This window comes from Silurus meridionalis, chromosome 10 (genome assembly GCF_014805685.1).
Source record: "Silurus meridionalis isolate SWU-2019-XX chromosome 10, ASM1480568v1, whole genome shotgun sequence".
Classification (NCBI taxonomy): Eukaryota; Metazoa; Chordata; class Actinopteri; order Siluriformes; family Siluridae; genus Silurus; species Silurus meridionalis.
In genome coordinates, this window is record NC_060893.1 from 5,358,101 (window position 1) to 5,385,350 (window position 27,250).

At 39.4% G+C, this 27,250-nt stretch overlaps 1 protein-coding gene across 1 annotated transcript in view; it reads left to right on the top strand.

Moving 5' to 3' along the window:
- The window catches only part of LOC124392945 (neogenin), a 148,834-nt gene that overhangs the window by 113,680 nt on the left and 7,904 nt on the right, over positions 1-27,250 (top strand). The window contains 11 exon segments of the mRNA XM_046860244.1: positions 4,461-4,597; positions 9,199-9,353; positions 9,694-9,814; positions 20,132-20,351; positions 20,523-20,677; positions 21,882-22,030; positions 22,119-22,257; positions 22,745-22,794; positions 23,382-23,523; positions 24,443-24,520; positions 24,523-24,552. Coding sequence (XP_046716200.1) covers positions 4,461-4,597; positions 9,199-9,353; positions 9,694-9,814; positions 20,132-20,351; positions 20,523-20,677; positions 21,882-22,030; positions 22,119-22,257; positions 22,745-22,794; positions 23,382-23,523; positions 24,443-24,520; positions 24,523-24,552 — 1,376 coding nt within the window.

The following is a 27,250-nucleotide window of genomic DNA, read 5'->3' on the forward strand; positions in this document are numbered from 1 at the left end:
ACTCGGGTCAATAATCACACCAAGGTCTTTGACAGCCGTACATGCTGAAACAGAAACACCATCCAGAGATGCTACGTAATCGGAAAGTTTACTTCTAGCTGCATGTGGTCCTAGTAAAAGTACTTCCGTCTTATCTGAGTTGAGCAGAAGAAAGTTATTAAGCATCCACTGTCTAATGTCCTTTACACACTTCTCAACATTGTTAAGCTGATCTCTCATCTGGCTTTGCTGAAATATACAGCTGTGTGTCATCAGCATAGCAATGGAAGCGAATCCCATGTTTATGAATAATTTCACCAAGAGGCAGCATATATAAAGAGAAAAGCAGTGGGCCTAAGACAGATCCTTGAGGAACACCAAACTTTACCTCATAGAGCGTGGAGAACTCACCATTTACATCCACAAACTGATAGCGATCAGTCAAATAAGACCTGAGCCAAGAGAGAGCTGTTCCTTTATTCCTACAACATTCTCAAGTCTAGCAAGCAGTATAGTGTGATCAATGGTGTCAAAAGCTGCACTAAGGTCGAGCAAAACAAGTAAGGAGACAAAACCCTGATCAGAGGCCAATAACAGGTCATTTACCACCTTAACTAGCGCCGTCTCTGTGCTATGATGAGGCGAAATCCTGACTGATACATTTCAAAATGTTATTCATAAGCAGATGTGAGCATAACTGCTGTGCTACAACCTTTTCTAAAATTTTGGATATAAAGGGGAGATTTGATATCGGTCTGTAGTTGGACAACTGACATGGGTCAAGGTCAGGTTTCTTAATAAGGGGGTGGATAACTGCCAGTTTGAAGGATTTCGGTACATAACCAGTGCTAATGGAAGAGTTAATTATTTTTAAAACAGGTTTGATTACCTCTGGAGCTATCTGTTTAAAGAAACTAGTAGGCAAGGGATCGAGAATACAGGTTGATGATTTTGATGAGGAGATTAATGAAATTAAGTCACTCTCATGAATAGTAGTGAAGCTTTGTAATTGATTGTCTGCTATAATGACACTGCTGTCTACAGGGTTACTTGTAAAATAATTTGGATTTATATTAACCGCCTGGATTTCTTGCCTGATGTTTTCAATTTTATTATTAAAAAAGTTCATGAAATCATTACTACCTATTGATGGTGTGCATGTTAGCGCAGTGCTTTTATTCCCTGTTCATTTTGCTACCGTGCTGAATAAAAATCTAGGATTATGCTTGTTATTTTCTATGAGGGTGGAGAAATATGCTGATCTGGCAGCACTAAGAGATTTTCTATAATTTAGGAGGCTCTCCTTCCATGCTATTTGAAATACTGTTAATTTTGTTTGACGCCATTTACGCTCTAGTTTTCGAGTGTTCTGTTTTAAGGTGCGTGTATGATCATTATACCACTGTGCTAATTTTTTCTCCCTGATCATTTTGGTCTTAAGGGGAGCTACATCATCTAGAGTGTAACGTAACGTTGTTTCTAGATGTTCAGTGGCCCAGTCGAGCTCTGCGGGGTCTGACGGAGATCTATCTAATATCGTAATATCGGGAAGATAATTAATAAAACGCGCTGCTGTAGCTGACGTGAAAGTACGCTTAACACGGTAACGTGGTGACGTAGAAATGCGATGACTAAGGCAAATTTTAAACGAGATTAGATAATGGTCTGAAATAGCTTCAGACTGTGGAATTATGACTAAGTTTTTTATTTTTAATCCAAATGTTAACAACAAGTCGAGAGTGTGTCCACCACTATGAGTGGGTCCTATAACATTCTGATATTACATCCTATTTTGATATCAAACCCCTCCTGAAAGGGCATGGAGAAATAAAGGAAAAGTCAAACTTGACAAAAATGTGTGTCCTGGCAGTTATGACAATGCATAACGACTGGCTTGATGGCTTGGTGTTGTGCTAATTGTGCTAATTGTTTTATCACGAGTAAAAGGAAGAATGAGTTTACAACCATGATTTGATCGCCAAAACACTTTAAAAGTCCTGACATATTAAAACACTGCTTCTGCATGGGTATGTATGCAATAGAAACATATAGATTGCAGTGCTTATACACCAAATTCCTTTTCTTTCATCTGTATATTGCTGCAGGATGTTGCCTGTCAACACACACAGAAAAATCATTTTTAGACATATTATGATATATAAAGCTTTTTCTACTATGGTCCCTAGTTCTTCTATATTCTTTGAATGATATGCCACTGTATCCTTTTACAAAGTCTCTGATGAAGTCCACAATGTGAGCCATTTCACTTCCTCCTGGGTTAAGGGGTTTATCGGAGATTAGTTCTTCGTGGTTCAAATCCAGTAGTAGATACAGTAGTCCTTGTCTTACTTTTCTACTGGGTTCCTTACAAGTTTTCAATTATTTGAATGACTTTTGATTGGCTTCTCATTATAAACCTCATCTCAACACCTTATACACCTTTACATCAGTCTACATTGATTTCTCATAGATCTGTATATTGCTCATTCATGGCATGGCATTTAGCAGACGCCTATGTCCAGAGCGTTGTACAAATCGTCTCTATCAGTGAATAAATCTACACTGCTACGCTAAATTACAAACTCGGCCTACATCTCTGTTGAGAGGAGACATTTTTTTTTTGGTTGTAAAAGACAAAGCAAACCTGGAAAAGTGTAAGTTTTAGTGTTTCTGGAAGAGAGGTCGGTCTTGTTGAAGATAGCTAGTGACTCCACTGTTAGGACATCTACGGGATGTTCATTCCACCACCTCGGTGCCAGAACAGTGAAGAGCCTTGAAGTATACTTACCTCTCATTCTGTGAGAAGGTGGTACCAGTCGAGCAGTGCTGGAGGATCTCAGGCAGCGTGGTGCAGTGTGAGATGTGATGAGATCTCTGAGGTAAGATGGTGCTGGTCCATTTTTGGCCTTGTAGGCAAGCATCAGTGTTTTGAATCTGATGCTTGCAGCTACTGGAAGCCAGTGGAGGGAGCACAGCAGTGGGGTGGTGTGGGAGAACTTGGGCAGGTTGAACACAAGTCACACAGCTGCATTTTGGATCGTCTGTGTAGTTCAGTGCTGCCACTGCCAGGCCCTTGAGCAAGGCCCTTAACCCTCCCCTGCTCGGTTGTAAGTCGCTCTGGATAAAGGCGTCTGCCAAATGCTTAGATGTAAAGGAGATAAAAAAATTTCTTAAATCGAGGTATCGCGATTTTTAATACAAATGTTGACACATGTATCCAATCAGAACATTGTCACTGCACCAATGGGAGAATAATTAAAAGACAATATTGTCCGACAACATGATGGCACGTCTGATTAACTGCTTACATTCGAGCATTCTATGAACGATAGTAATGTAGAAATAGGGTCTAACATCATGGAGACGGACGGCTCTCACATCAGGATGACCTCGTGCAGAAGAAAGGTAGTAACGCTTCATCTGTGGTTTGGAAATGGTTCGGATCTGAGAGGTCAGACGTTGAACAAACTTTTGTCAAAATGCTAAATATGCCGAAACCGGCGGCACCACTCATTAATTTCAGCATTTGCGACAAAAACACTAAGCTGAGATCATGTTTACATTGGTTAAAATGGGTATTTTCTTTCTCTGTGTTCAGATATATTTAACGTTTAATTCAAATTGCACATTTTTTGCTTTCATATTTCATTAAAATTTTCTGCAAAGATATTGAATATGTTTTACATTTATTTACACCATGTTGAGCACTATTTATGGCATCTTCATCTTCTTTCGGCTTCTCCCATTAGGGGGAACTAATAATAGAACGTTTCTGGAAATTGTCAAACATTCTGGGAAAAAAAAAACCTAGATTTTCATTTTTTGCCATATCTCCCGGCCCTAATATAGTGTATCTCTGACAATGACATGAAGACATGCTTTGCCAAGGTTGTTGTGGATGAACTGACTTCAACCCCACTGAACATCTCCAGAATGAAGTGGAGCATCAAGTACATTGGAAGTTTGGGGGGGGTTTAAGCCCCAGTATCGCTAATTTGCTACTCTTGGGCCCTTGAGCAAGGCCTTCTATGCTCTAGGGGTGCTGTATCATTGCTGACTCTGCGCTCTGACCCCAGGTTTCTAATATGCTGGTATATGCCAAGAAATAATTTTACTGTTCTGTAATGTACATTTGACAAGCAAATGCAAAATAAAAATAGTATTCTTTTGTATCTATACTTATGTACTTTGTGAGTAGCAGCAGTGAGTTGCATTGGTGTCTCACAGCTCCAGGGTCTTCTGAGTTTGAATTATGGTTTGTATGGTTTGTATTTTTTGTCCATGTTGGTTTCTTCCAGCATCTCCTGAGTGTGAATGGTTCGATGCATTGGTCCCATTCATTGTGTATTTCTACCTTATGGACAATGTTTTCAGGACAGGCTTCACATCCAACCTAAACCTGACCCTTTAAAGCAGTTTACTGAAGATGACAAGATGTTCTTGGCCTTGTCTAATGCCATTTTTGCTTTTTCTTAATACAGTGATGAAAGGTTTGCAGTGATTGGTGGAGGCAACCTGCAGATTGTGAATTTGACTGAGGACGATGCCGGGAGCTACAGCTGCCAGGCAGACAACGGCAACGAGACCATCGAGACTGAGGCAGAGCTTAATGTGCAAGGTGGGTATATAATCCGGCACCTGTCTGAGTGTTAGTATGATATAGAATGCTCCATTACATCTCATGGGATGTTTTTGTTTCTGGAACAGTCTCTAGTGTAGACTAAATATGCTGAGACTTTATGTTTAGTGCTGTGTGGTGCTACACATCTGCACAGACAATATCGTTTCATTCAGGAAAGCATCAATAGCATTTTTTCCGTTGGAATACAAGCACATGTTTGGCATGTTTTTCACCTAGCATGTGTGTATTGCAGCAATGGTTTCTGCTAGCATAAAATGAGCATGAATTGGTTTAATGTTTGAGATGTTTAATTAGGTCACATACCTGTATATTATTAGGTAAGATGTTGTGTTTTCACATTTGAATTGCTTTCTAACTGGCAAATGACCATCATTAGTCATAGGTGTCTATAATAGTCTCTGTTTATGTCCAGAGCACTGCCATGCTTTCTGGTTATTAGCACAGCATAAACAAGGCACAAGAGTTGGTATAATTGAGCATGTGGATGCGTGACCATAAGATTTGTGTTTTTTGAACATCCCATTCCACATTTCGTCCCCATTTGCTCTTATAATAATCTCTACTCTTCTGGGAAGATGTTCCACTGGAGATTTGCGCTCAGCCACAAGGTGTTAGTAAAGTCAGGTACTGATGTAGGTGAGGAGAGGATGCCTGGAGTCAGCATTCCAGTTCATTCCAAAGGTTTTCAGTTCGGTTGAGATCAGAGCTCTATAGCAGGCAACTCAAAAAAGCATATCTTCATAGTGCTGGCTTTGTGCATAGGGCCATTGCTGGATCAGGTTTAAGTCTCCTAGTTCAAGTGAAGGGAAAATATAATGCTACCGCACGCAAAGACAGGAAATCTTCTGCTCCTTGAAGGCAAACACAGAGAGAACGAGAAGGAGCTTCTTCCCACAGGCTATTCAGAGTTTAAACCAAGAAAACACCTAGCACCTGGACTTCTCTCTCTGTCCTCCTTTCCTCCTTTTGCACAACATTTTTTGCACAATTGCACAACTGTCACTGGACTCCAAAGCACCCATACCATGCTTTTATATGTATATAGTCTGCTATATCTTAATTTACATGTTTTACGTTCTTTTCAAAGCCTGTATGATTACAAGCTATAGTGAATAAAGTACAGGAGGCAGTATATACGTGGGTTTCAGTATTTGAGCTTTGAAATAAATCGAAACGGCTCCTGCTTTGATCGGTGTCTCTCATGTTTCTGACCTGCTTACACAATAAAAGTTTAATTGGAGGACTCAGAAATGTAAAATTTTAACCAGGACAATTTGTGAGCACGATTTATGACACTCAGTCAGAAATGAAAAAAAAAATGTGGATGTGAAATCGACATTGTGATCGTTATGTGTGTGTGTGTGTGTGTGTGTGTGCTGGTCTTTGTAGCTCATCCGTCACCTTTCTGGCTATAGGGATGTGTGTGCGTGTGTGTGTATGTATGTGTGTGTGTTGGACACTGGACCTCATCTATCACCTCCCTGACTATAAGGGTGTGTGTGTGTGTGTGTGTGTGTGTGTGTGTGTGTGTGTGTGTGTGTGTGTGTGTGTGTAGGTGTGTATGTTTGTTTTTTTCACCTATTCTGTGACCTCTGTTGCTGACACCTTCCAAAATAGGATGTATGTCTCGCAGGATTCGTGTCTGCTGATATTTTCCTGCACTTTTAAATTTCCAAGGTTTTTTTATTTTTTTTGTCATAATGGATTTTTTTAGTCATTCCATTATATCAACCGATGGTACAGGTGGATCTGTTTGTCTCTGTGCTGCGGAAGCTGAGAGCCCAGGAGAGACAGCAGATGTGAGTCGAGTGCTGAGTGAAAGGCTTTTGTTTTTTGCCTCAATCACAATAAAGCCCTGCCCAAGGTAGATGTCTGGGGTGAAGGACAGACATACCTGTTGGAAGAAATTTTTTTTAAATAACAGTGATGTGTTTCACTAAGTTATACACATCACTGTTATTTAAAAAAATTGTGTCCTTTTCTCAAAATCCTCAGTTCATCTCTCAAAAGTAAGTATTTGTGTCAATGAACATCTCATTACCATCAGAATAAAAAGTCCCTTTTGTCATTGTTCACAAACAAGATCTTCAAAATGTTTAGTCATGTTGTCAGTATGACGGTGCACAATTTTAGTATTTCCTGAGGTAAACTTCAGTTCGGATTAAAATGATTGAAAAAGGCTGAATTTCTTCTGGACGTCGTCTATGAATTTCAGCAGCACAAATGTATTTATTCGATTGCATATTTGATTTATATTGATCGCAAGAGACCAGACAGGATTCACACTTTTACTGTACTGTAATAGTGTTTGTTTGTTTCCTGGTTGTTCCTCCATTTGCAGAAATTGTAATTCTATGTTTTGCTTTGTTGCCAATTGAAGGTTCACAAGATTCACCTTTGACCTGTTTCAGATAACTAGTTGATTATTAGTTGATCTGATTCTGCTTACTCACCTTCATTAATGACATTCAAGATTCATCTGCACAATTCATCAATTCTAGAAATATTTACCAACAAAACGTTTAATTGAAATTTAAGTTTGACAGATAATGATAACTGGTTTAACCATTTTGCATTCAATGACTTATACAATAAACTGATGGCGATAAATTTTGGGGGTTAAGACTAATCAACATGAACATAAACAATTGATAATGTAGGAAACAGCAGACACTTACATTTACATTTGCGGCATTTAGCAGACGTCCTAATCCAGAGCGACGTACAAAAAACACTTGTACACAATCGATTAAATGACGTACGAAAACATTCGCAATTTGATCAAAGCAACAAGAAATGCTTTTATGATGTGCACAAGAGAGATTAATGATGTGGAGGTTGAACGAGTAGTTTTGAGAATTTCATTTCTGATCTGAGAAACGCTCCAAAGCACCTGAGAAATACTGTAATATCTGAATCTTTTATTAACAGAAGGCTATTTTGTTGAATTTTGGAGCACTTTTTACGAATCATTCTTTATATTTGCAAACCAAGAAGTGCATTTCTCAAAACAGTTTGTCCAAACAGCACAATATATTGGATTTCTTGCAAAAGCCTGTACTTTTCTCAAAATCCTTGGTTCATCTCTCAAAACTAAGCATTTGTTTTATATTGATTGCAAAAGACCAGACAGGATTCACACTTCTACTGTATTAGTGTCTATTCCTTTCTTAGTTGTTCATCCATTTTCAGAAATGGTAATTCTGTGTTTTGCTGTCTGTATACGCTCGCCAATTAAAGGCTCATGAGATTCACCTTTGATCAGTTTTAGAGAACTAGTTGATCATTGGTTGATCTGATGCCATACACTTGCTCTCGTTAGTGACATTCAAGATTCAGCTGCATAATTCATTAATTCAACCCACTTAAAAATATTTGGGGGATTAAGACTAATCAGGTGAAACCAGTATAATTTGTTTAGATCAACATGAAACATAAACAATTGATAATGTAGAAAACAGCAGACACTTGTACACAATCGATTAAATGATGTACCAAAGCATTCGCAATTTTGTTTAAAGCAACAAGAAATTATTTTATGATGTGCACAAGTGATAAAAAGATGTGAAGGTTGAGCGAGTAGTTTTGAGAATTTCATTTCTGATCTAAAAAACGCTCCAAAGCACCTGAGAAAAACTTTAACGGCCATTGCTTTGCGTATTTGCTTTCTATAGTATACGTATTGACATTATGTTCCACAAGCTGCTCATACTGTACACTACAGTTAGAAGTGCTCATGTATAATTCATAGGAAAACACTCAGTATTTTAGCTCTCCTTAATGCGAGATGCATTTTAGGTTTTCTGGCAACTCGTTTCCCTGTGCACCGCACTGATCCTATAATGTTATTAACATTTCCGCTTAGAGAAGTCAGACGACTTCATTTCCGAACCGTCAATCGTGCGAACGCAGAGGTTTTCCTTCGGATCGAAAACATTTGCCAGATCAGAGGAAGAATTAAACAGCTTTACTTCCTGTTAATGCGGGTTTCGAAATCTGCAGCCAGACATGGACGTTGTTGAGCCGAGGCTTAACACAGAGCAGTGTTTTTCAGAGGAACAGCTTGGCACTGCCTCTTCTCTGCAGAGAAACACATCTAAACATTGATGTGACTATCTATTATCCACCACCCCTCCCACACACACACACACACACACACACACACACACACACTTTAGCTCCTGTAGGAACAAATATCACATTGTGGCAGTCCCTTCAAGGCATCGGTTTGGATATATACACATATTTCACAAGCTATGAGAGCTCAGGCCAAACCTGCAGAGATTTAGAGTTACACTGCTGCAGGAAAGGTTTTGTTTCCGTTAATAAATCAACACTCAATATATTACCGCCACACAAAGATGTAGAAGCTGGGGAATATTGTGTATTTTTTTTTTTTTTTACTTAAACAAAAATGTCGCTGAACACAAACACTATCTTGTGTTTTTATGGCACGAAATTTTTTTTTTTTTACTTATACTTACTGAACCAAGCAATTTCTTATACCTTGCTATGACCTCTGTGTATTCATATGGATTCATATTTGTTTTCCTCTCCTCTTTTTTCTCATCTTCCAGTTCCCCCTCGGTTCCTAAAGAAACCTTCGAACATGTACGCTCATGAGGCCATGGATGTTATCTTCGAGTGCAATGTCATGGGCTCCCCAGCCCCTACGGTGAAGTGGGTGAAGAACGGAGACGCAGTCATCCCCAGTGACTACTTTAAAATAGTGGTATGCGGAAAAAAATGTATTCGGTGTTAAAGCTAAATCTAAAGTCTTGATGAGTGTCAGCATTTACATTTAAACCCCTTATATTTGAACAGAAAAGCTTGGTTCTGCCATGCAATGTTTTCTATTTTCTCCCTGCATGTATTAGCTTATCTGCTGTCTTGATATTCAGTCGATGAGCTCGCCTTTGAGAGTGTCCTCGTCCTAACATCTGCGCTTTCTACCCTAATTTTCAGCTGCGCGACATCGACTTCGATATTAAAAAGTCCTTGCAGAAAGCCAGCTTCCTGTTTGTGACTTGTTCATCTAATGATAAATGTTTTTTGTTTTTTTTCTCTTCCAGAATCAGCATGATTTGCAGGTGCTGGGTTTGGTAAAGTCTGACGAGGGTTTCTATCAGTGTGTGGCTGAGAACGAGGTGGGCAACACCCAGGCCAGTGCACAGCTCATTATCCTGGACCTTGGTAAGACTCACATTTGGCCTGATTGGGGCATTTGATGTTGCATAAAAGGGTAGCTTAGTAGTTAAGATGTTAGACTTCTGATCAGATGGTTGTGTTTATATCCCACCACTATTAAGCTGCCACTGCTTGGCCCTTGAGCAACCATAAACTGCTCAGTTGCATCAATGAGACTCGCTCTAAGTAAGTCCTTATCCGGAGCATCTGCCAAACTGCCAGTCAGTGTCATTCTGGATTAAGTAGGAATTTCAGCTTTGAATTGAGTTGAGAATTATTCTTATTCTATAGAGGTCGACCTATAGTGGATTTTACCGATACCAATAGCTTGGGTTGGATGGTACTTGCCGATAACCATTAATAGCTTTTTAAATGGCTATTGGATTTTAAAATACCATACTGCCACTCCATGTAAAATAGTACTGAACTTCATTACAAAAATAAAAAGTTAAAAAGGGAATTAAAAAAGGTACCGAATCATAAAATGTGGGAACGGAAATAAATATAAATATATTCATTATATTAATTAATATTTATAAAAATAAAAGATTTAAACAAAAAGTAACAGTCCAAACAAATAAAAACAGTAACATCCAAAATGAACAAAAAAAGACACTTCAAATAAACACCACATGGTGTCAGTAAATCACCTCTAGAACTACTGTATAGCACAACCTGGAAAAACTATCGAACTGATAGTTCGACAGTTGTGTGCTTCAACCTTTAGGCAACATTTTGGAAAAAAACCTATATATGGATTTAAGGGTCAGGTGTCCACCAATTCCTAGCCATACACTGTATATTTATAAATACTTTACTTTATTGCTTTCTTATGGTCTGTGGTAGCTCCATTTTCCTATTTGCTGAGTTCCGACATTCAAATGTCCGTATAACTGAAGCATTAATAATTGTTATTAATATAAAACCCGCATCATGTTAACATGCCAGGAGTTTGGTTTGCCTTCCTAGCATTTAAGGACCCCTGAGAAATATTAATGGCTATTTAAATAATTATCCCTGGCAACATTTCTTGTCCTCTCTGATTCCTAATGGCACCATTGGTAAGACACTGAGTGCAGTCATGACTCATCTCATATATTCATATTTATTTATGTACCTCTCTACATATAAGGTTCCTGGATTCCTTCAATCCCTGAAAAAACACACATGTAGATGTACCTAGGTGGATTGGCAGCTCTAAATTGTCTACAAGTGTGTATGTCTGTGTGCAAAATGTCATATCTTTAACTCTAGTTTCTTTTATATCTCCCCGTGTACCGTTACACCCCTAATACATTGTGATTTTTTCTTTCTGCAGCCTTATTAACCACTGAGCAAACCTACTGTAGGGGTTTAAACACGTTGGCTTTACATACAGGTTTTTGAAGCGAGTAAAGCGTGGACAGAAATTTCAGCATTACTGCCAGTGTGTGTGTGTGTGTGTGTGTGTGTGTGTGTGTGGGGCACATGCACGTGTATGGTTTATTCGACGGGGTTTGATTATAGTCCTGGACTCTAGCTTATCGTGGAAGGATATGAACTAGTCGAATTTGCATGCAGGTCCACGCTTCGTTTTTCATGCATTGAAGATCACAGAAGAGACAGTCATGTCCACACACACATACTGACACACACCTCACTTTTTACTCACTCTCATTCTTCGACACACTCCTGCTCTCTTCTCATTGTGTCTCTCCTTGCTTACTCTTTGCTCTTGTCACTCAGCACAGGCACACACTTTGTCACACACACATACACATCTTTTGCAGCACATGTTCTCACACTCGTACAGCACATGGAAGGTGCGAGTGGCGCTGCATTGATTGTTGTGTGTGTGAAGTCTGCTACATGCTGCTTGTGCGTTTCTAGCTGTTACGCTGGGAGTCTCCAGGCAGAGATACAGTGCAGCCTGTAGTGGCTCTACTACTCCATCTGCAATTAAAATTCTTTTATTAATTAGCACTGTGTGTTGCATCTCATTTGCACTACTGAGCTATATATTAGCACTTTTTTTCACTGTGAGAGTGCATATCGCCAAGTGTAAATCTGCAGCTCAGTGCTCTAAAAGGTGTTACTGCTTAATAGGATCTTTTTCTTAGTGTTTGCTTCAATGTTTTAGTGTGATCCATCTTATCCGATTCATCTCTGGTCTAATCTCTGGTCCACTTGGGGAGAATATAGAGAGGATGCACAGTATTTGTGAGGTTCGAAGTCCAGACTTCAAAGGCTTTGTAGGGTTTGTATTCTTTGGGTGTACTGCTCTGGTATAGGGCAAGCAGAATAGATGAGGGTTATTAATGGCCCAATATGGAGACGTGTCTTTTATCACCTGCAACACTCTCACCAAACTTATCAAGACGACAAGTCTTCTCCTTCAGTAGTTTTTTTTTTTAGAGCTACTCTAAGCGTACTAAAAGGTTGCATCCACAGCAACTAATGCCAAGATCACAGCCCATATCAACAAATGCTATGAGAAGACCAAAGTCCTTATAATGCCAAGACCCATATCAACCAATGCCTCAAAAACCCAAAGAATTATACCAACTAAAAAACAATACCAAGGCATATCTAAGACTCATACCAACCAATAATAACACCACAGCTCATACAAACCTGTACCATGACAACAACCGATATCAACGAATGCTATGAGAAGACCAAGGTACATAAAAATTCCAAGACCCTCGAATTAAAAAAGAAATATACCAACCAGTACCAAGACCGTAGCCTGTATCATATAAGACCATTGCAAATATTACCAAATATTACAAAGAACAGTTTTGGACAGTAAGGAAGTAAATGTACCGTATTTTTCGGACTATAAGTCGCTACTTTTTTCCCACGTTTTGAACAGTTTTTTGGCTTGAAGTTTGTGAAACAGGGAAAAAAAACAGGAAAAATTCATAAATTAGCCACTTCGTTGTGTGGCTAATTTATGAATTTTTCCTGTTTTTTTTCCCTGTTTTACAAACTTCAAGCCAAAAAACTGAACCCCATAACATTAGACCAATGAAATTTCCGAACGGAAACGAAAAAACGCACCTCACCTGTTTTCTGAACTGCACGACTTCAAGAGAAAAAAAGTTTTTCTTAAACGCACGATGATGCCAAAAGATAAACTCCCGAGATAAATAGTTGTGAAAGGAAGAAGGAAGACAGTGAACAATGAATTTCTTGGTAGGCTACTCTTTAGATACAAGCCGTTGTAGCGCGTTGAGTCTGGGTGAAGGGAGAGCTCACTAACTCCAGTTGCAACAGAAATCATATAAGCACAGACAGGTTTCCAAAACTCATGCTTTTTTATTCTTCTTGGCAACAGTGTTACGGGTTAGTCAAAGAAACTTAGAAATAAGCATCAGAAAATAATAAGGACATATTCCTCGGTCTCCACACATGCAGTAATAGCGGAAAAATGCGGTGACAGGCTATTCCCAAAATACCGCTATGCTCCTAAAGGAAGCGCAACATATTTCACCTGTTACACCGTGTAACAGACACTGTCTTTCATTGAAGCCTGTGTAAAGTTCATTAGTTTCAGTGTAGACAGGTGCGGCTTATTTATGTTTAAAATAAAAATCTTTGTCAAATTCAATGGGTGCGGCTTATATATGGGTGCTTTATAGTCCGGAAATTACGGTAAATGTACTTAACTGATGTTTTATTATATGGGAAGATTTTTACTTCAACTTCACTTCATTTCAGAGTCAGATATCGCACTTTTTACTCAACTACATTTCGCAAAATCAGTTCCTTTTTATTTATGAGTGGATCAAAACCGGTAAAGCGCACAGCAAGCCACCAATCAGGGTCGAGCGCACGCTCTATTTGGTTCCGCGCACCTGATTACCGCTCTGTGTATCTACTGATCACCAACATATGCTTCAGCGTCAGTTCAACAGCAATGAAACATTTTGAGAGGAACAAATGATGATGAAACCCCTGACTCGAACTCGCCACAAGACCAGTGACCTTAATTGCACAATTTTGTTGAAGTAGTTCTAGGGTATGGAAGGTTTTAGGTTCATAACAACTTGAATAGATATCAATCAGGGTTTGATTAATAAATATCATTCTATTGATAGACCGGTGTGTTAAGAGTAGCATTAGAGTCTTTTCACATGAACTTGAGTTGATTAAGGAAAGAGTCTTGTGATAAAAATTATAATAAGAACATTATAACCATAATAAATCAAAGTACTTTGGATACTTAAGTACATTTGAAGGCAAATACGTTTTTACTTTGACTTAAGTCAAGTTTATTTCTATAGCGCTTTCCACAATAGACATTGTCTCAAAGCAGCTTTACAGAATTTAACAGTTGAGGTGAATTTTTCTTTCGGCTTCTCCCATTAGGGGTCACCACAGCGGATCATCCGTATTCATGATCCGCATGTTTGATTTGGCACGTTTGACGCTGGATGCCCTTCCTAACGCAACCCTCCCCAATTATCCGGGTTTGGGACCGGCACTGGCTTGTGCAACCCTAATGGCTGGAGTTGGTTCCCTGACCAGCTGCATCCTAACCACTAAACCACCAGGGAACCTGGTGTGCATTTATCCCTGATTAACAGCCATGGCGACTGTGGCAAGAAAAACCTCCCTTAGATGTTATGAGGAAGAAACTTTGAGAGGAACCAGACTCAAAAGGGGAACCATCCTCATTTGGGTAAGAGTTAAAAGGGAGCACTTTTACTTTTATTGGGGCATTATGTTGCTTAGTGTATCTCTTCTTTAACTCAAGTACATGCTTTGTGTACTTCGTTCACCACTGACAAAAACCAAGGACTAACATCTACTAATACTAACACCACAGCCAATATAAACCTATACCAAGACCATAACCCAGTTCAACCAAGAGCATGACAAATATCATCAGCCAAGATAAAGTCCCACAAGTTGGGGTTAGGGCTTTAATGGTTGGAACTATAGAAATGAGAAAGCATACATATGGACTTTTACTTTTGCAAAACAAATACATCCATAGAAATATGATAGAAAAATAACAGCATAAATAATGTGTACAGATGTAGGGGGTGTTTCACTCTGTGTAATTACTCAATACCAGCCCCACCCTCACTTCTTTATATCATTCTATACTATACAAGTCTAGCGATGTCGCAAAGAATTCGGATGTAGATGCCAGAAATAATGTAATGATGTCGTTTTATCTTAAAAAGACAAAAGAGCCCTGGTAATCCTTTTACCAACCACCCATAATACTGAGACTGATCTTCCTCTCTCTTTCTTTCTGTTGCTTTTCCCATCTTTCACTCATCTCTGGTCATCCTCATGATTACAGGTAAAAGCTCATCCCTGTCAAATCTCATCTTGTCTTACAGAGGTAGTAATTCAGCCTGCTGCTACTTCATCAATGAGCAATCAGACAGAGAATTGCTGCTGATGAGGTGTCCTGGACTATGCACGAAAAGAGGGAGGGAGACTCTGACTACATTTGATAAGCTCTGCTTTGAATTTTTCTTTAGTGTGACTAAATGCAAAGCAGCTTTAGACTGACATGAAGTTGTTATGTTATAATGGCTGGTTTATTCGCCAGCATTTTAAAATCCCACCTATAGACAAACCTTGGTGTTGAGTGTGCGCTACATTTCCCTGCACCCTGATCAGGGTGAAGTGCTATTAATAGCAGTGGGCTTTGCCAGTCTGCCTTTAATATCTCCTTTTCAAATTTAGCCATAAATGTGTTTTCCAGAGTGATGCACACCTCCCTTTCCTGTGATAAGACCCATGTGGATTTCAGGTTATGCAAACATCCTGTCAGGAACGCTCCTGAACATAATACTCATTATGACCGTTTTGACAGAAAGCTTCGACGTGGCTCATTATTCAGTAGTGAGCCACATTGTTTTGTTTCTGCTTTGAAATGATTTGTAACCACTTGATGTCCAGGTGTGGTGACTCCAAAAAAACAAATTGAAGTCTATTTTTGACAGATTTATGGCAGGTTTATTCAGATTCTCCAACTATACAGATTTTGATCGTTTGTTTTTTTTGTCTAATTTTGCTTCTTCTTTTTTTAAACTCTTTCCAACTATTGTGTGGGAAGGTTGTAGCTCAGTGGTTAAGGCTCTGGGTTAATGATCAGAAGGTTGGCTATAGCCCTCTGTGCCCCAGGGGTGCTTTAAAATGGCTGACTATGCGCTCTGGCACCTGCTTCCTACATCGCTGGGATATGCGAAGAAATAACAATTTCCCTATGGGATCAATGAAGTGTATATAAAATAATTCTAGGACAAGCAGGGTTTCCATGGGATTTAAAAATACATATTTTCTGTACAACAGACATAAAACAGATTTTATTTTTCAAATTTAGCGATAGTCGGCTTGAAAAAAAATATATTTTAGGGCATATTTGTGTTTTTGATGTCATAAAATTCTGTTGGTCTTAAATTTTTATTTTTTTTTAATGGTCTTGAAAAGGTCTTAAAAAGTGTTACATTTGACTTGGTAAAACCTGCAGGTACCAAGTCTAAGACCTGCAAAAACCAAGGCCAAGGCTCTAGGCAAAGCCAGGGCAAGATCAAGACTGAACACAAGACCACAGTTCATTTCAATCCATTTTATTCGATAACAAAACAAGACCACATTGCATATTAACTATTACCAGCTCCAAATCCAACCAAGACAGGACAAAAACCCAACGCAAACAATACCTAAAACAAAACCTACCAAAACAAGACCAAGCCCCATATTGACCAAGACAAGACCAAGCCAGTAAATGAAAAATCAAGGCCAAAGATCAATAGCAACCAATGACAAGGCCATGATCCACTGATCCATATAACCCAAGCTGAAGATTTAGTTTTAAAAGAATATAAAACCAAGCTCTAGACCACATTTTTTGGTCTAATTTGCTAGGTGTAAGCCTACTACAAATATTAATTATTATTCTTTTATAAGATTAAATTAGCTAAATATGCTCGAAAAAAAAATCCAGATTGGGTCTGCACCCACCAGCTGCCAAAACAAGTTGCCACCTGCTCAAACTTGTAGAGGTGATGAGTTATTTTCCAGCTTCCTAATTACTGGAATATTTGGTTATTGAAGCAAAGATAGTTGACCAGTTTATTCAGTTTAGCTCACTTTTGTTGCTGGTCAGATTAAACTAGATTTATTAGCATGCTAGGTTGCCATCATCACAGTCATTGTACACGTTAGCAAGCTATGTTGGCTGGTTAGTTACCTGTAAATGGCTCAAAAAATGAAACGTGCCAATTCGTAGCCTTGAGACAGATGTTAGACTTCAGTTAGATACAGGTGATGATTTGAGGTTTTTAATGTAACAAATTTTCATTTTCTAGTCGAGACACATGAGCTAATCATCACAAAATCTGTGTAGTTCATGTACAGGAAACAGAATTGAGTAGTTAATTTTTCAACTCTTTTATTGTTTTACTCGTTATTTTGTCATGTGACTCCTATATATGCTATGTACATACACTATATGGACAAAAGTATTGGGACACCTGAATTTCCCCTGCCATATGTGGTTAATTTCCTAAACTGTTATCACAAAGCTGAAGGCACACAATTGTCTTTGGATGCAGTAGCATGAAATTTTCCCTTCACTGGAAGTAAGAGACCCAAAACCTGTTCCAGCATGACAATACCCATGTGCACAAAGCAAACTCCAAGATGATGTGCTTTACATAAAATGGAGTGAAAGATCTTCTGCTTAAGAGCTCTGATTTTGATCCTATTAAACACCTTTAGAATGAATGTGAACGCTGACTGCACCCCAGGCCTCCTCACCTCACCTACATCAGTACCTGATTTCACATCTGAGCACACTCCAAATTCTAGTGGAACATCTTCCCAGGAGAGTAGAGGGGAAAATTAGTGGAAATTGGGAATAAATGTGGAATGCGATGCTCAAAAAGCACATGCCATACTTGTGTCCGCAAACCTTTGGCCACATAGTGTATATAAATTATCGATTCTATAGTCGAAGTTCAAGTATGCAGATGTTTTGGGGGATCTGCTTATTGAAAATGTAATACTTTATTTCTAATCAAAGAAAACGTAATGAAGTAAATGATTTTTTTTAAAAGATTCGTTCATTTTGATGAACCAAATTCAAAGAACCGAGTCACTAAAATGAGCCGGTTTTCCCATCACTATTAGACACTGTATATTAGAGCTAAAGCTCGAATGTGAAGGCAGAAGAATGTATTTTTAATTAGTTCCAGACACATGTGGAGACCGAATGGGCTTTTTTTTTAAAGTGAGGTGTATTTGTTACATCAGCCTTCATGCAGTGCAACGTCTGCTGACTTCTTGTTACAGATCACTGAGATGTTCTGTTATTGCTATTTGTAGTGCACTACTGAGACCTTGCAGCTCTTTTGTAGAGGTCACCTGTCTGGCAGGTTGATGGGAAGATGCAGCGCTGACATGCACTTCCCAAGAGTCCTATATGGATCGGCCCCAGACTGCAGACCTTCTTCTTTCTTTCGACATCACAGTAAAACTTCTGCCAAAACCTATGACCAAGGTTGATAACCTTATAGGAAAAAAATTAAGCATGTTTTTTTCCCCCAAGATCTTATGATTACAGTTTTTAGAACTACGCCTAGAGCACGATTTTTGTCCTTTTAGGGCATATCTGATCTCATGTACTCACTTGTGCCGATTTTCTCTTTAAAGTACAAAGTTAATGCTCCACAGCATCAGCTACCCTGTGGAGAAATCTTTGTGTGTCTATATATATAGTGCAAATGCATTATCATGAGGGTGTGGATCCACCACCATCCTGTGCACCCACCTGCCTCGTAGGGCCTTTGATAAATAGAGATTCTAATATTAAACAGCATGCAGCAAGGTGACGTGGGTAGACCTGCTGTGTTCGCATTATCCTTATGTCCTTTTGTGGCCTGTTGTCTTTCCCCCTGCCGATCCATGACGTGTTTGGTGAGAGATACGTTCTGGAAAAGTGTAACCTTTTCGGAATGTACACACTAGGCAGGCGATTTGGGCGGTACAAGAGTGGAAGTGTGGCTTTGAGGCCTGACTCAGGATCTGTTTGAATCTGTTGAAAGGTTTATTCTGTATATCCAGCAATCTGGGCCGGCTATTACGATTGCAACGTAGCCAGATTAAAGACTGCTAATAATGGCGTATTTTGCTAGGAGAGCAAAGGAGAGGAGCTCCACTCTGTGGTCCTCGTATGTGACAGACTCCAGCTGGCGTTAGATCTGGCATCTCGTTGCCAAGCGCTTCAGGCTGGCAGCCACCTCTCGTAGCTGACGCTCTCTCCCTGCTTTAGCACCGACATTCATTCATGCAGTGAATGAATACTTAGGCTGCACAAAGGGTAATCCCCAACACACACGCTCCTGCTTAGGGGTTCTGTAGGAAATCATAGATTTGGCCTTCAGCACTTGGCTTTGGCTGCTTCAGCTTAGCAGGTTTTTGGGGGGGTATCGGAGCTTGTTTTACACGTCATGTAATGGTTGCAGTTCTTTTTTATTTTTTTTTATACTAAAATGACAATACATCACTCAAATTTTCTTTCAGAGACATGAATTTTGTCCCCAACGCTCCCGGTTTTGCTGTTTTGACTTTCGCTATGAGATCCTCATGTCTGCCTGACTGACTTCTTCTCTGCAAGCGAACGCATCCCACTGCAAACGAACATAATGAATTGCCTTGAGTATTCACCACGGGTCGTTTTCCAGTCTGCCGGGCCTCCAGGAGAGAAAATGGGCTAGTCAGTATTCAGCAAAAGAGAGTGCTCGTCTGTATCTGAGGCTTCCTGGGCCGCACGGATGTAACTGCTGTTTTTTTAACGAAAGATACAGACAGCTCGATTTGAGTCATAAATCGTGGAGATAAAGGCACAGAAAAGGAGCTGTCTCACTTTGTTTTGTTGTATTAAGCACGGTAGAATTATATTATTATTTCAGGAGTATTCTGCATTTTAACCTCTTCGAGGGAATGCTTTTAGGAAGGTAGAAAATAAAAAATGTAGATATATAATGTTTCGAAATTTCTCGAGTTTTGTGCTAATCTAAAATGCTTCCTCTCATCCAGTCAGTGGCATATTTCTGTGTCGCTCGGTGTGAGCCTTCTGCATGCACTGTACAAGAGCCTCTGATATCATCCCGTCATTGTGAAAATTTTAGTTTTTCATTTGTCTCCTGGACTGTTTGTGGTTTTGTGTTTATTTTTGTGTCAATTTTAAGTTTTTTTTTTTTCCCTCCTATTTTCCTCGCCCTCCTTTTCTTCCGTCCCCACCTTTGCATCTATTATTTACCCTCCCTGTTTCCCTTCCCCTGTGATATCGTCCCCCCTTGTGTACCCAAGACGTTGCCCTCCCCACGTCTCCTGTCCCCTCACTGACCAGTGCCACTACTGACCATATAGACTCCAGGGAGCGCCGGGGCTCCGTCCCATCGCCGCCACGCGACCTTGTGGCTTCACTTGTCTCCACCCGCTTCATCAAGCTCACATGGAGGCTCCCGGCCGAGCTGCACGGAGACAACCTTACCTACTCTGTCTTCTACAGCCTTGATGGCTCCAGCAGGTAGGAAATCGACACTGCTGCAAGACATAGTAAAAGGCTAAGGGATCATCTCGTGTGGTAAACACTCAGCTATGTCGTTTGAAGCTTTGACAGCTCACCACATAGCGACACGGCATCTTTATTTTAGCAGTGAGAGCTCCACTTATGCCTGCTTTCTCGCTTTCTCGTCAGGGAGCGTGTTGAGAACACTACCGCTCCAGGAGAACTACAGGTCACTATTGACAACCTCATCCCTGACACTAAGTACACATTCCGGGTGGTGGCATCCAACAGAAACGGCCTGGGTGAAAGCTCTGCTCCGCTTACAGTGGCCACCCAGCCTGAAGGTGAGCCACATGCACACACAGCCACACACATTCTGCCTTATAGCATTTACCGCAAAGAGTAGAAACTTGGCCAAGTCTTCTTTCCGACATGCTGCCCGTTTCACTCCAGAGCCAAACTGGACTTCTGTGCAATGATTCCAAGTTGACCAAGCTGACCAACATTGAATTGAGAAAATTTAGGGGGTTTGCCACCTTTTTCAAACTGAAGCGTTCTCTATTTGAGCTGTCATTTTTGGCAAGATGTGTCTTAATAAATAAAAAATATCTGCCTAACAAGTGGTTCACTCTGATGCTGATATACCGTATAAAGACATCAGCATTGCCTATTCAATGCTCCAGGGTCTTCGGTTCATTCCTGGCGGAGTGTTAGTTTAAGGTCGACTGATATTTAGCTGGTGGTCGATGTATGATGTGGATTCTTTCAGCAAATATGTAGATTTTAACAGTTAATGAATAAAAAGTAATAGAAAATTCCTTCAATAAAACATTTATTGAACAAGACTAGATTAAGAACGAAGGATAAGAACTTAAAGCCTGGGACACCCTAAGCTAACGGTTGACCATAGGGTTGGTCGGCTTTAGATTTTTGTGTAATAGTCCAGCTGGAAAGGTCTTGTATTCCAATAATGTCCACGTATAGTGTATAATATCTGTGTTTGTCTTTTGTTTTTTTTGTCTAGCGATAGCAGCAAGCAGTGTTGATTCTAGGTCAGCACATCAGCCTTGAGACTGCTCTTTCCTACGAGAGTATGTTTCCAAACCACATTTCCGCAGTGATCAAAAGAAAAAAAATCTGCGCTCTATACATCAGTCATTGTTCAGTACCCTCTTCCATACGAGCCTGTTATTCAAAGACGTACGCTGCAGTGGGAGGAGATGTCACTTATTTCGTTTTCCTTAATACACTATAACGTTTTTGGCATAGAGCAGAAAGCACAAGCGATGAAAAGCAAAACTGCAACCAGTCAAAAGTTTCGTGCTTTGAAACTGTTTGCTGCGATTTTGTAATAAATCACAACGTAGTTCAGGAAGTTCCAATTCAGTTAGAGACTAACGCTCGGGATGAGAGGTGTAGTTTTTATCTAATGAAACCTTTTGTCGGAACTGTTCCTCGTCGCAATACTTCAGAAATGCAGGACACAACATTCCTAAAATGCAGGAGAACGTTCCTAAAAATCATGATTTTTTTCTGTGGGGTTTTCAGTGCAGGTACCAGGACCTGCTCCCAATCTCCAGGTAGTGTCCATTACACCCACTACAGTCACTTTGTCCTGGGAGAGACCACTCACAGGGAATGGGGAGATCCAGACCTATAAACTTTACTACATAGAGAAAGGAAAGGACATAGAACAGGTGAGGAGAGGAAGGTGTGATGAGACATGGTTCATTGCGTGTGTGTGTTTGTGGTTTACTTTTTTCCTGTTTTTTTTTCCCATATCAGGACGTTGATGTTGTAGGTTTGTCATACACAATGACAGGACTAAAGAAGTTCACAGAATACAGTTTCAGAGTCGTGGCTTACAACAAGCACGGACCCGGAGTGTCTACTGACGACCTGAGCGTTCACACCTTCTCCGACGGTATCTTGTTTTTATTGTTTGCTAGTGCTAAGTGACTTCATAATGCACTCTTTATATGAGATGAACTCTCTTTTACTTTGGATGTATCTTGATTAAAGTAGTGATTGGCTGTAAGGAAGTGTTTTTACTTGTTTACTGTATAAAATTAGATTATTTTCCTTTGGGGAAACTTTGACTTCACTACATTCTAATGCGTAATATCTATCATGCAGGGCCTTTTTTTTTAACCAAAAACACACACAGTAGCAGCGATTTCTCTCCAGCCGTGCGTTTTAATATCTCTATCTCATCAGGCAACCTACTGCTCGAGTTTAATCAAAAAATCCACAGTGGAATCCCAGATCTAATCCAAAATCCAATGTTTTTTTTGTGCTTTGCCAGAGAATGTTTTTTTATTACTCTTAATAACAGGAGATAAACAATCATAGGTTTGATAATTATGTATTGTATAGTACTGTAAACCTAACAGTGTTACTGTTTATTGCAGTACCAAGCACTGCACCTCAGAATATCTCTCTGGAAGTCCAGAACTCGAGGGTAAGTGCCACTTTGTGTGCTATATAGCGAAACTATTTTACTTCTTTTGTCTTAGAACAGTAGCATGTTAAATGTTAGCATGTTTTAGCCTTGCAATGCAGTCATTTGTGATCTATTTTCCTGTCGAGCTACATCTGAGAGCTCACTGATTTCCTCCCACTTAAAACAAAAATGCAAAGCTTCTGATCCTTATGCATCAGAATCTTTAGGCAACCTCAAGGCAGGTATAAAAATTTGCTTTAGATTATTTGTGTCTAAACATAGACACACGGAGCAGATCTTCACATATGCACTGAAGTACATTATTCTCTTTTTAGAAGCAGAACAAGAAGTTAGGAGTAATCTAGGACGTTTTGGATCATTCCATTTCCGTCCAAAGTCCGCTTGAGCTTTGAAAACTAACAAGTATATACAAGTTATCGTCTGAGCAAATAAATCAACCCAAGCAGAGCGTGCTCCACAAAATGAAGGAAAAATTGTGAAGAGGAATGTTTTTCATCTTTCTCACACTGTAGCTTTGACTCAATGTGAATTTTTATGAGTATGACTTCACAGTTATTGTACATTCTCTTTTGTTTTTACCACAGAGCATCATGGTACGATGGCAGCCTCCTCCTCCAGGCACCCACAATGGGGAACTGACAGGTTATAAGCTCCGCTACAGGAAAGCCGGGAGGAAAGGAGACGCAGCTGAGATTATAACTAATCAACTCTTCCAGCTTATTGATGGTAGGTTGAAAAACAGGCACAGTAGGATCACAAACATGTGCACTATATGGATAAAAGTGGAACTTGTCTTGAAATTAATATTTAAATCCCTGCTTTCAAGATGGTCTTGTGTCAGTCTTGGGTTATGGAAAGTGAAACATAAATATGTCACGGCTGGTTGGATTTATTCTAATCATTTATCATAATAAGGTGTATATTGACTTATTGGGAGAACACCAGTATGTGAAATCAGACATTGAGCCCTCACATATAACTAAAATGGCCTGATCTGCATTTCACAACACCTCTGAAGATTTTACTGTTCGATTGTATATATTTTATTTTTTACTATTGTGTAGTTCTAATCTATTATTGGTAATAGTATTTTGTAGAGGTCGGCCGATTCATCGGTTTTGCCAATAAATCTGCACTGTTAGTCGATTGCTATATCTATCGACTGTCTGCAAAAATCCACAGCGATATTTTTTCCGGGTTGCGTCTATTGCTGGAGCAGCAGAAAAGGTCTGCTGTCATTACGAGAGCGACCTCTAGAGGGGAATCACTGACACCACGTGCTGTTACCTTTTACCCGTGAGACTGCACGCTGCGTGAGAGAGCGCATGGTTTACGGAGAGTGCAATATTATATTATATTTATTTCTATTATTTATCATTGATTAATTGTATAATTATTCAGTACTGTTTTTTATTCATAAGGAACAGTACTATTTTACAAAAAGTATTTTATTTATTTATTTAGTATCCAATTTAAAAACTATCGGTCATTGGCAAGTATTTTTTGTTTGTTTCTCAGCGCATTATTTCTTTCAAAAAGTTATTAAATGGTATTGCACTACAAGTATAATCACTCTAAAGTGTGTAGGAAAGGATAATATTCTAAGTGCTAAGCTTTTTGCTAATCTGCTTGTATCTTGATGAAGGTTTGGAAAGAGGAACCGAGTACTCGTTCCGGCTGTCGGCCATCACAGTGAACGGCAGCGGCCCGGCATCCGAGTGGATCTCTGCGAGACCTTTGAGAACGACCTGGATGGTAAAAAAAAATCTGCTGACATACATAATCTGACTGTTATGTATAGAAATATTTCTGGTATTTTATCATAAACATTAATTATGCACCAAATAGATTCTGCTGAAACCTGAATGTTCTCCTTGACCAAGGTCCCTACACTGCTTTTTTCCCTTTTTCTCCCAGTAGATATAGGTATAATGTTATTGATTAATCCATTGGTTTGTCTGGTATATCAGAGAGTATGAGTTTATTAAACACAGATCAAATAAAGGCATGGAGGTAGACTGTAGCTCATCAATACTGAAAGATGTGCTGAATAATTTAGTGTCTTTTTTTTTTCCCTCGTGCTCAGAAGTGTGAAGGTCCTGAGGGACTGTGACAGCAATCTTGCCTGTAATCGGTTACTGTATAAGGCCACAGAAATGTGGTGTGTTGAAAGAAAAGGCTTAGTACGGGTTAAAATGTTGGCTATTTGTCATTCTGTGTGAACTGCCGTGGCTTGTCAGAAAGCTTGGAGAAGTTCTTGAAATAGAGATCGAGTTTCAAATGTGCAATTTTTGCATATTACTTATCTATTGCTAAAATATGGTTCAAGGACCCAACAGTGGCAGCTTGGTGGTAAACTCATGAATTTCTGATCAGAATTCCAACATCTGAGCTACCACTATTTGCTTTGAGAAGATTTATAGTGCCATCGGAGCATTATTTTGTAAGGCAAGAGTTTCCCCTCTTGCACAACCTAGAAATGTAATGATTTTGGCCTCCCACAAGAAGAACAGCTGACCAGTTTAGTTCAGCTGTTCTTCTTGTGGGAGGCCAAAAATCATTAAAAATACAACAACTGGCAGAGTTGATCGAAATTCTCAAACAGAATGTCATGTAGGCTTAAAAACTACAGATTTTACTCCACTTTACCCCTTTTTTTGTAACAATTTCTGTAGCCATTTGAAGAAGTCGAAATATTAACCAAAAACTTCGAGACGTTTGATTCAAGGCTGGTATAGAAGGAGGGGATGCTCGTGATCATCAGGTCTAGATCCTGTCTACAAATATTCCTCACCCTCACCATTTGATCAGTTCATATGGAGCATACATGATGTGGTATCAAAGAGGTTAGAGACTAGCTCTGTTTACAAGAAAGTATTTTATTTATTTATTTAGTATCCAATTTAAAAACTATCGGTCATTGGCAAGTATTTTTTGTTTGTTTCTCAGCGCATTATTTCTTTCAAAAAGTTATTAAATGGTATTGCACTACAAGTATAATCACTCTAAAGTGTGTAGGAAAGGATAATATTCTAAGTGCTAAGCTTTTTGCTAATCTGCTTGTATCTTGATGAAGGTTTGGAAAGAGGAACCGAGTACTCGTTCCGGCTGTCGGCCATCACAGTGAACGGCAGCGGCCCGGCATCCGAGTGGATCTCTGCGAGACCTTTGAGAACGACCTGGATGGTAAAAAAAAATCTGCTGACATACATAATCTGACTGTTATGTATAGAAATATTTCTGGTATTTTATCATAAACATTAATTATGCACCAAATAGATTCTGCTGAAACCTGAATGTTCTCCTTGACCAAGGTCCCTACACTGCTTTTTTCCCTTTTTCTCCCAGTAGATATAGGTATAATGTTATTGATTAATCCATTGGTTTGTCTGGTATATCAGAGAGTATGAGTTTATTAAACACAGATCAAATAAAGGCATGGAGGTAGACTGTAGCTCATCAATACTGAAAGATGTGCTGAATAATTTAGTGTCTTTTTTTTCCCTCGTGCTCAGAAGTGTGAAGGTCCTGAGGGACTGTGACAGCAATCTTGCCTGTAATCGGTTACTGTATAAGGCCACAGAAATGTGGTGTGTTGAAAGAAAAGGCTTAGTACGGGTTGGCTATTTGTCATTCTGTGTGAACTGCCGTGGCTTGTCAGAAAGCTTGGAGAAGTTCTTGAAATAGAGATCGAGTTTCAAATGTGCAATTTTGCATATTACTTATCTATTGCTAAAATATGGTTCAAGGACCCAACAGTGGCAGCTTGGTGGTAAACTCATGATCTTTCTGATCAGAATTCCAACATCTGAGCTACCACTATTTGCTTTGAGAAGATTTATAGTGCCATCGGAGCATTATTTTGTAAGGCAAGAGTTTCCCCTCTTGCACAACCTAGAAATGTAATGATTTTTGGCCTCCCACAAGAAGAACAGCTGACCAGTTTAGTTCAGCTGTTCTTCTTGTGGGAGGCCAAAAATCATTAAAAATACAACAACTGGCAGAGTTGATCGAAATTGTCAAACAGAATGTCATGTAGGCTTAAAAACTACAGATTTTACTCCACTTTACCCCTTTTTTTGTAACAATTTCTGTAGCCATTTTAAGAAGTCGAAATATTAACCAAAAACTTTGAGACGTTTGATTCAAGGCTGGTATAGAAGGAGGGGATGCTCGTGATCATCAGGTCTAGATCCTGTCTACAAATATTCCTCACCCTCACCATTTGATCAGTTCATATGGAGCATACATGATGTGGTATCAAAGAGGTTAGAGACTAGCTCTGTTTACAAGAAAGTAATTTATTTATATATGTTTACACACTATCACCTACAAAACAGCGCCCCCCAGCTTTCCTGCCACTTCCGCAATGTGTCCTGGAAGTCTTCTTTCCGAAGCACCTTCTGCGATTCGCGCTGGTGTGAAAACGCCGACCTTCAAACTGGATCTTCGT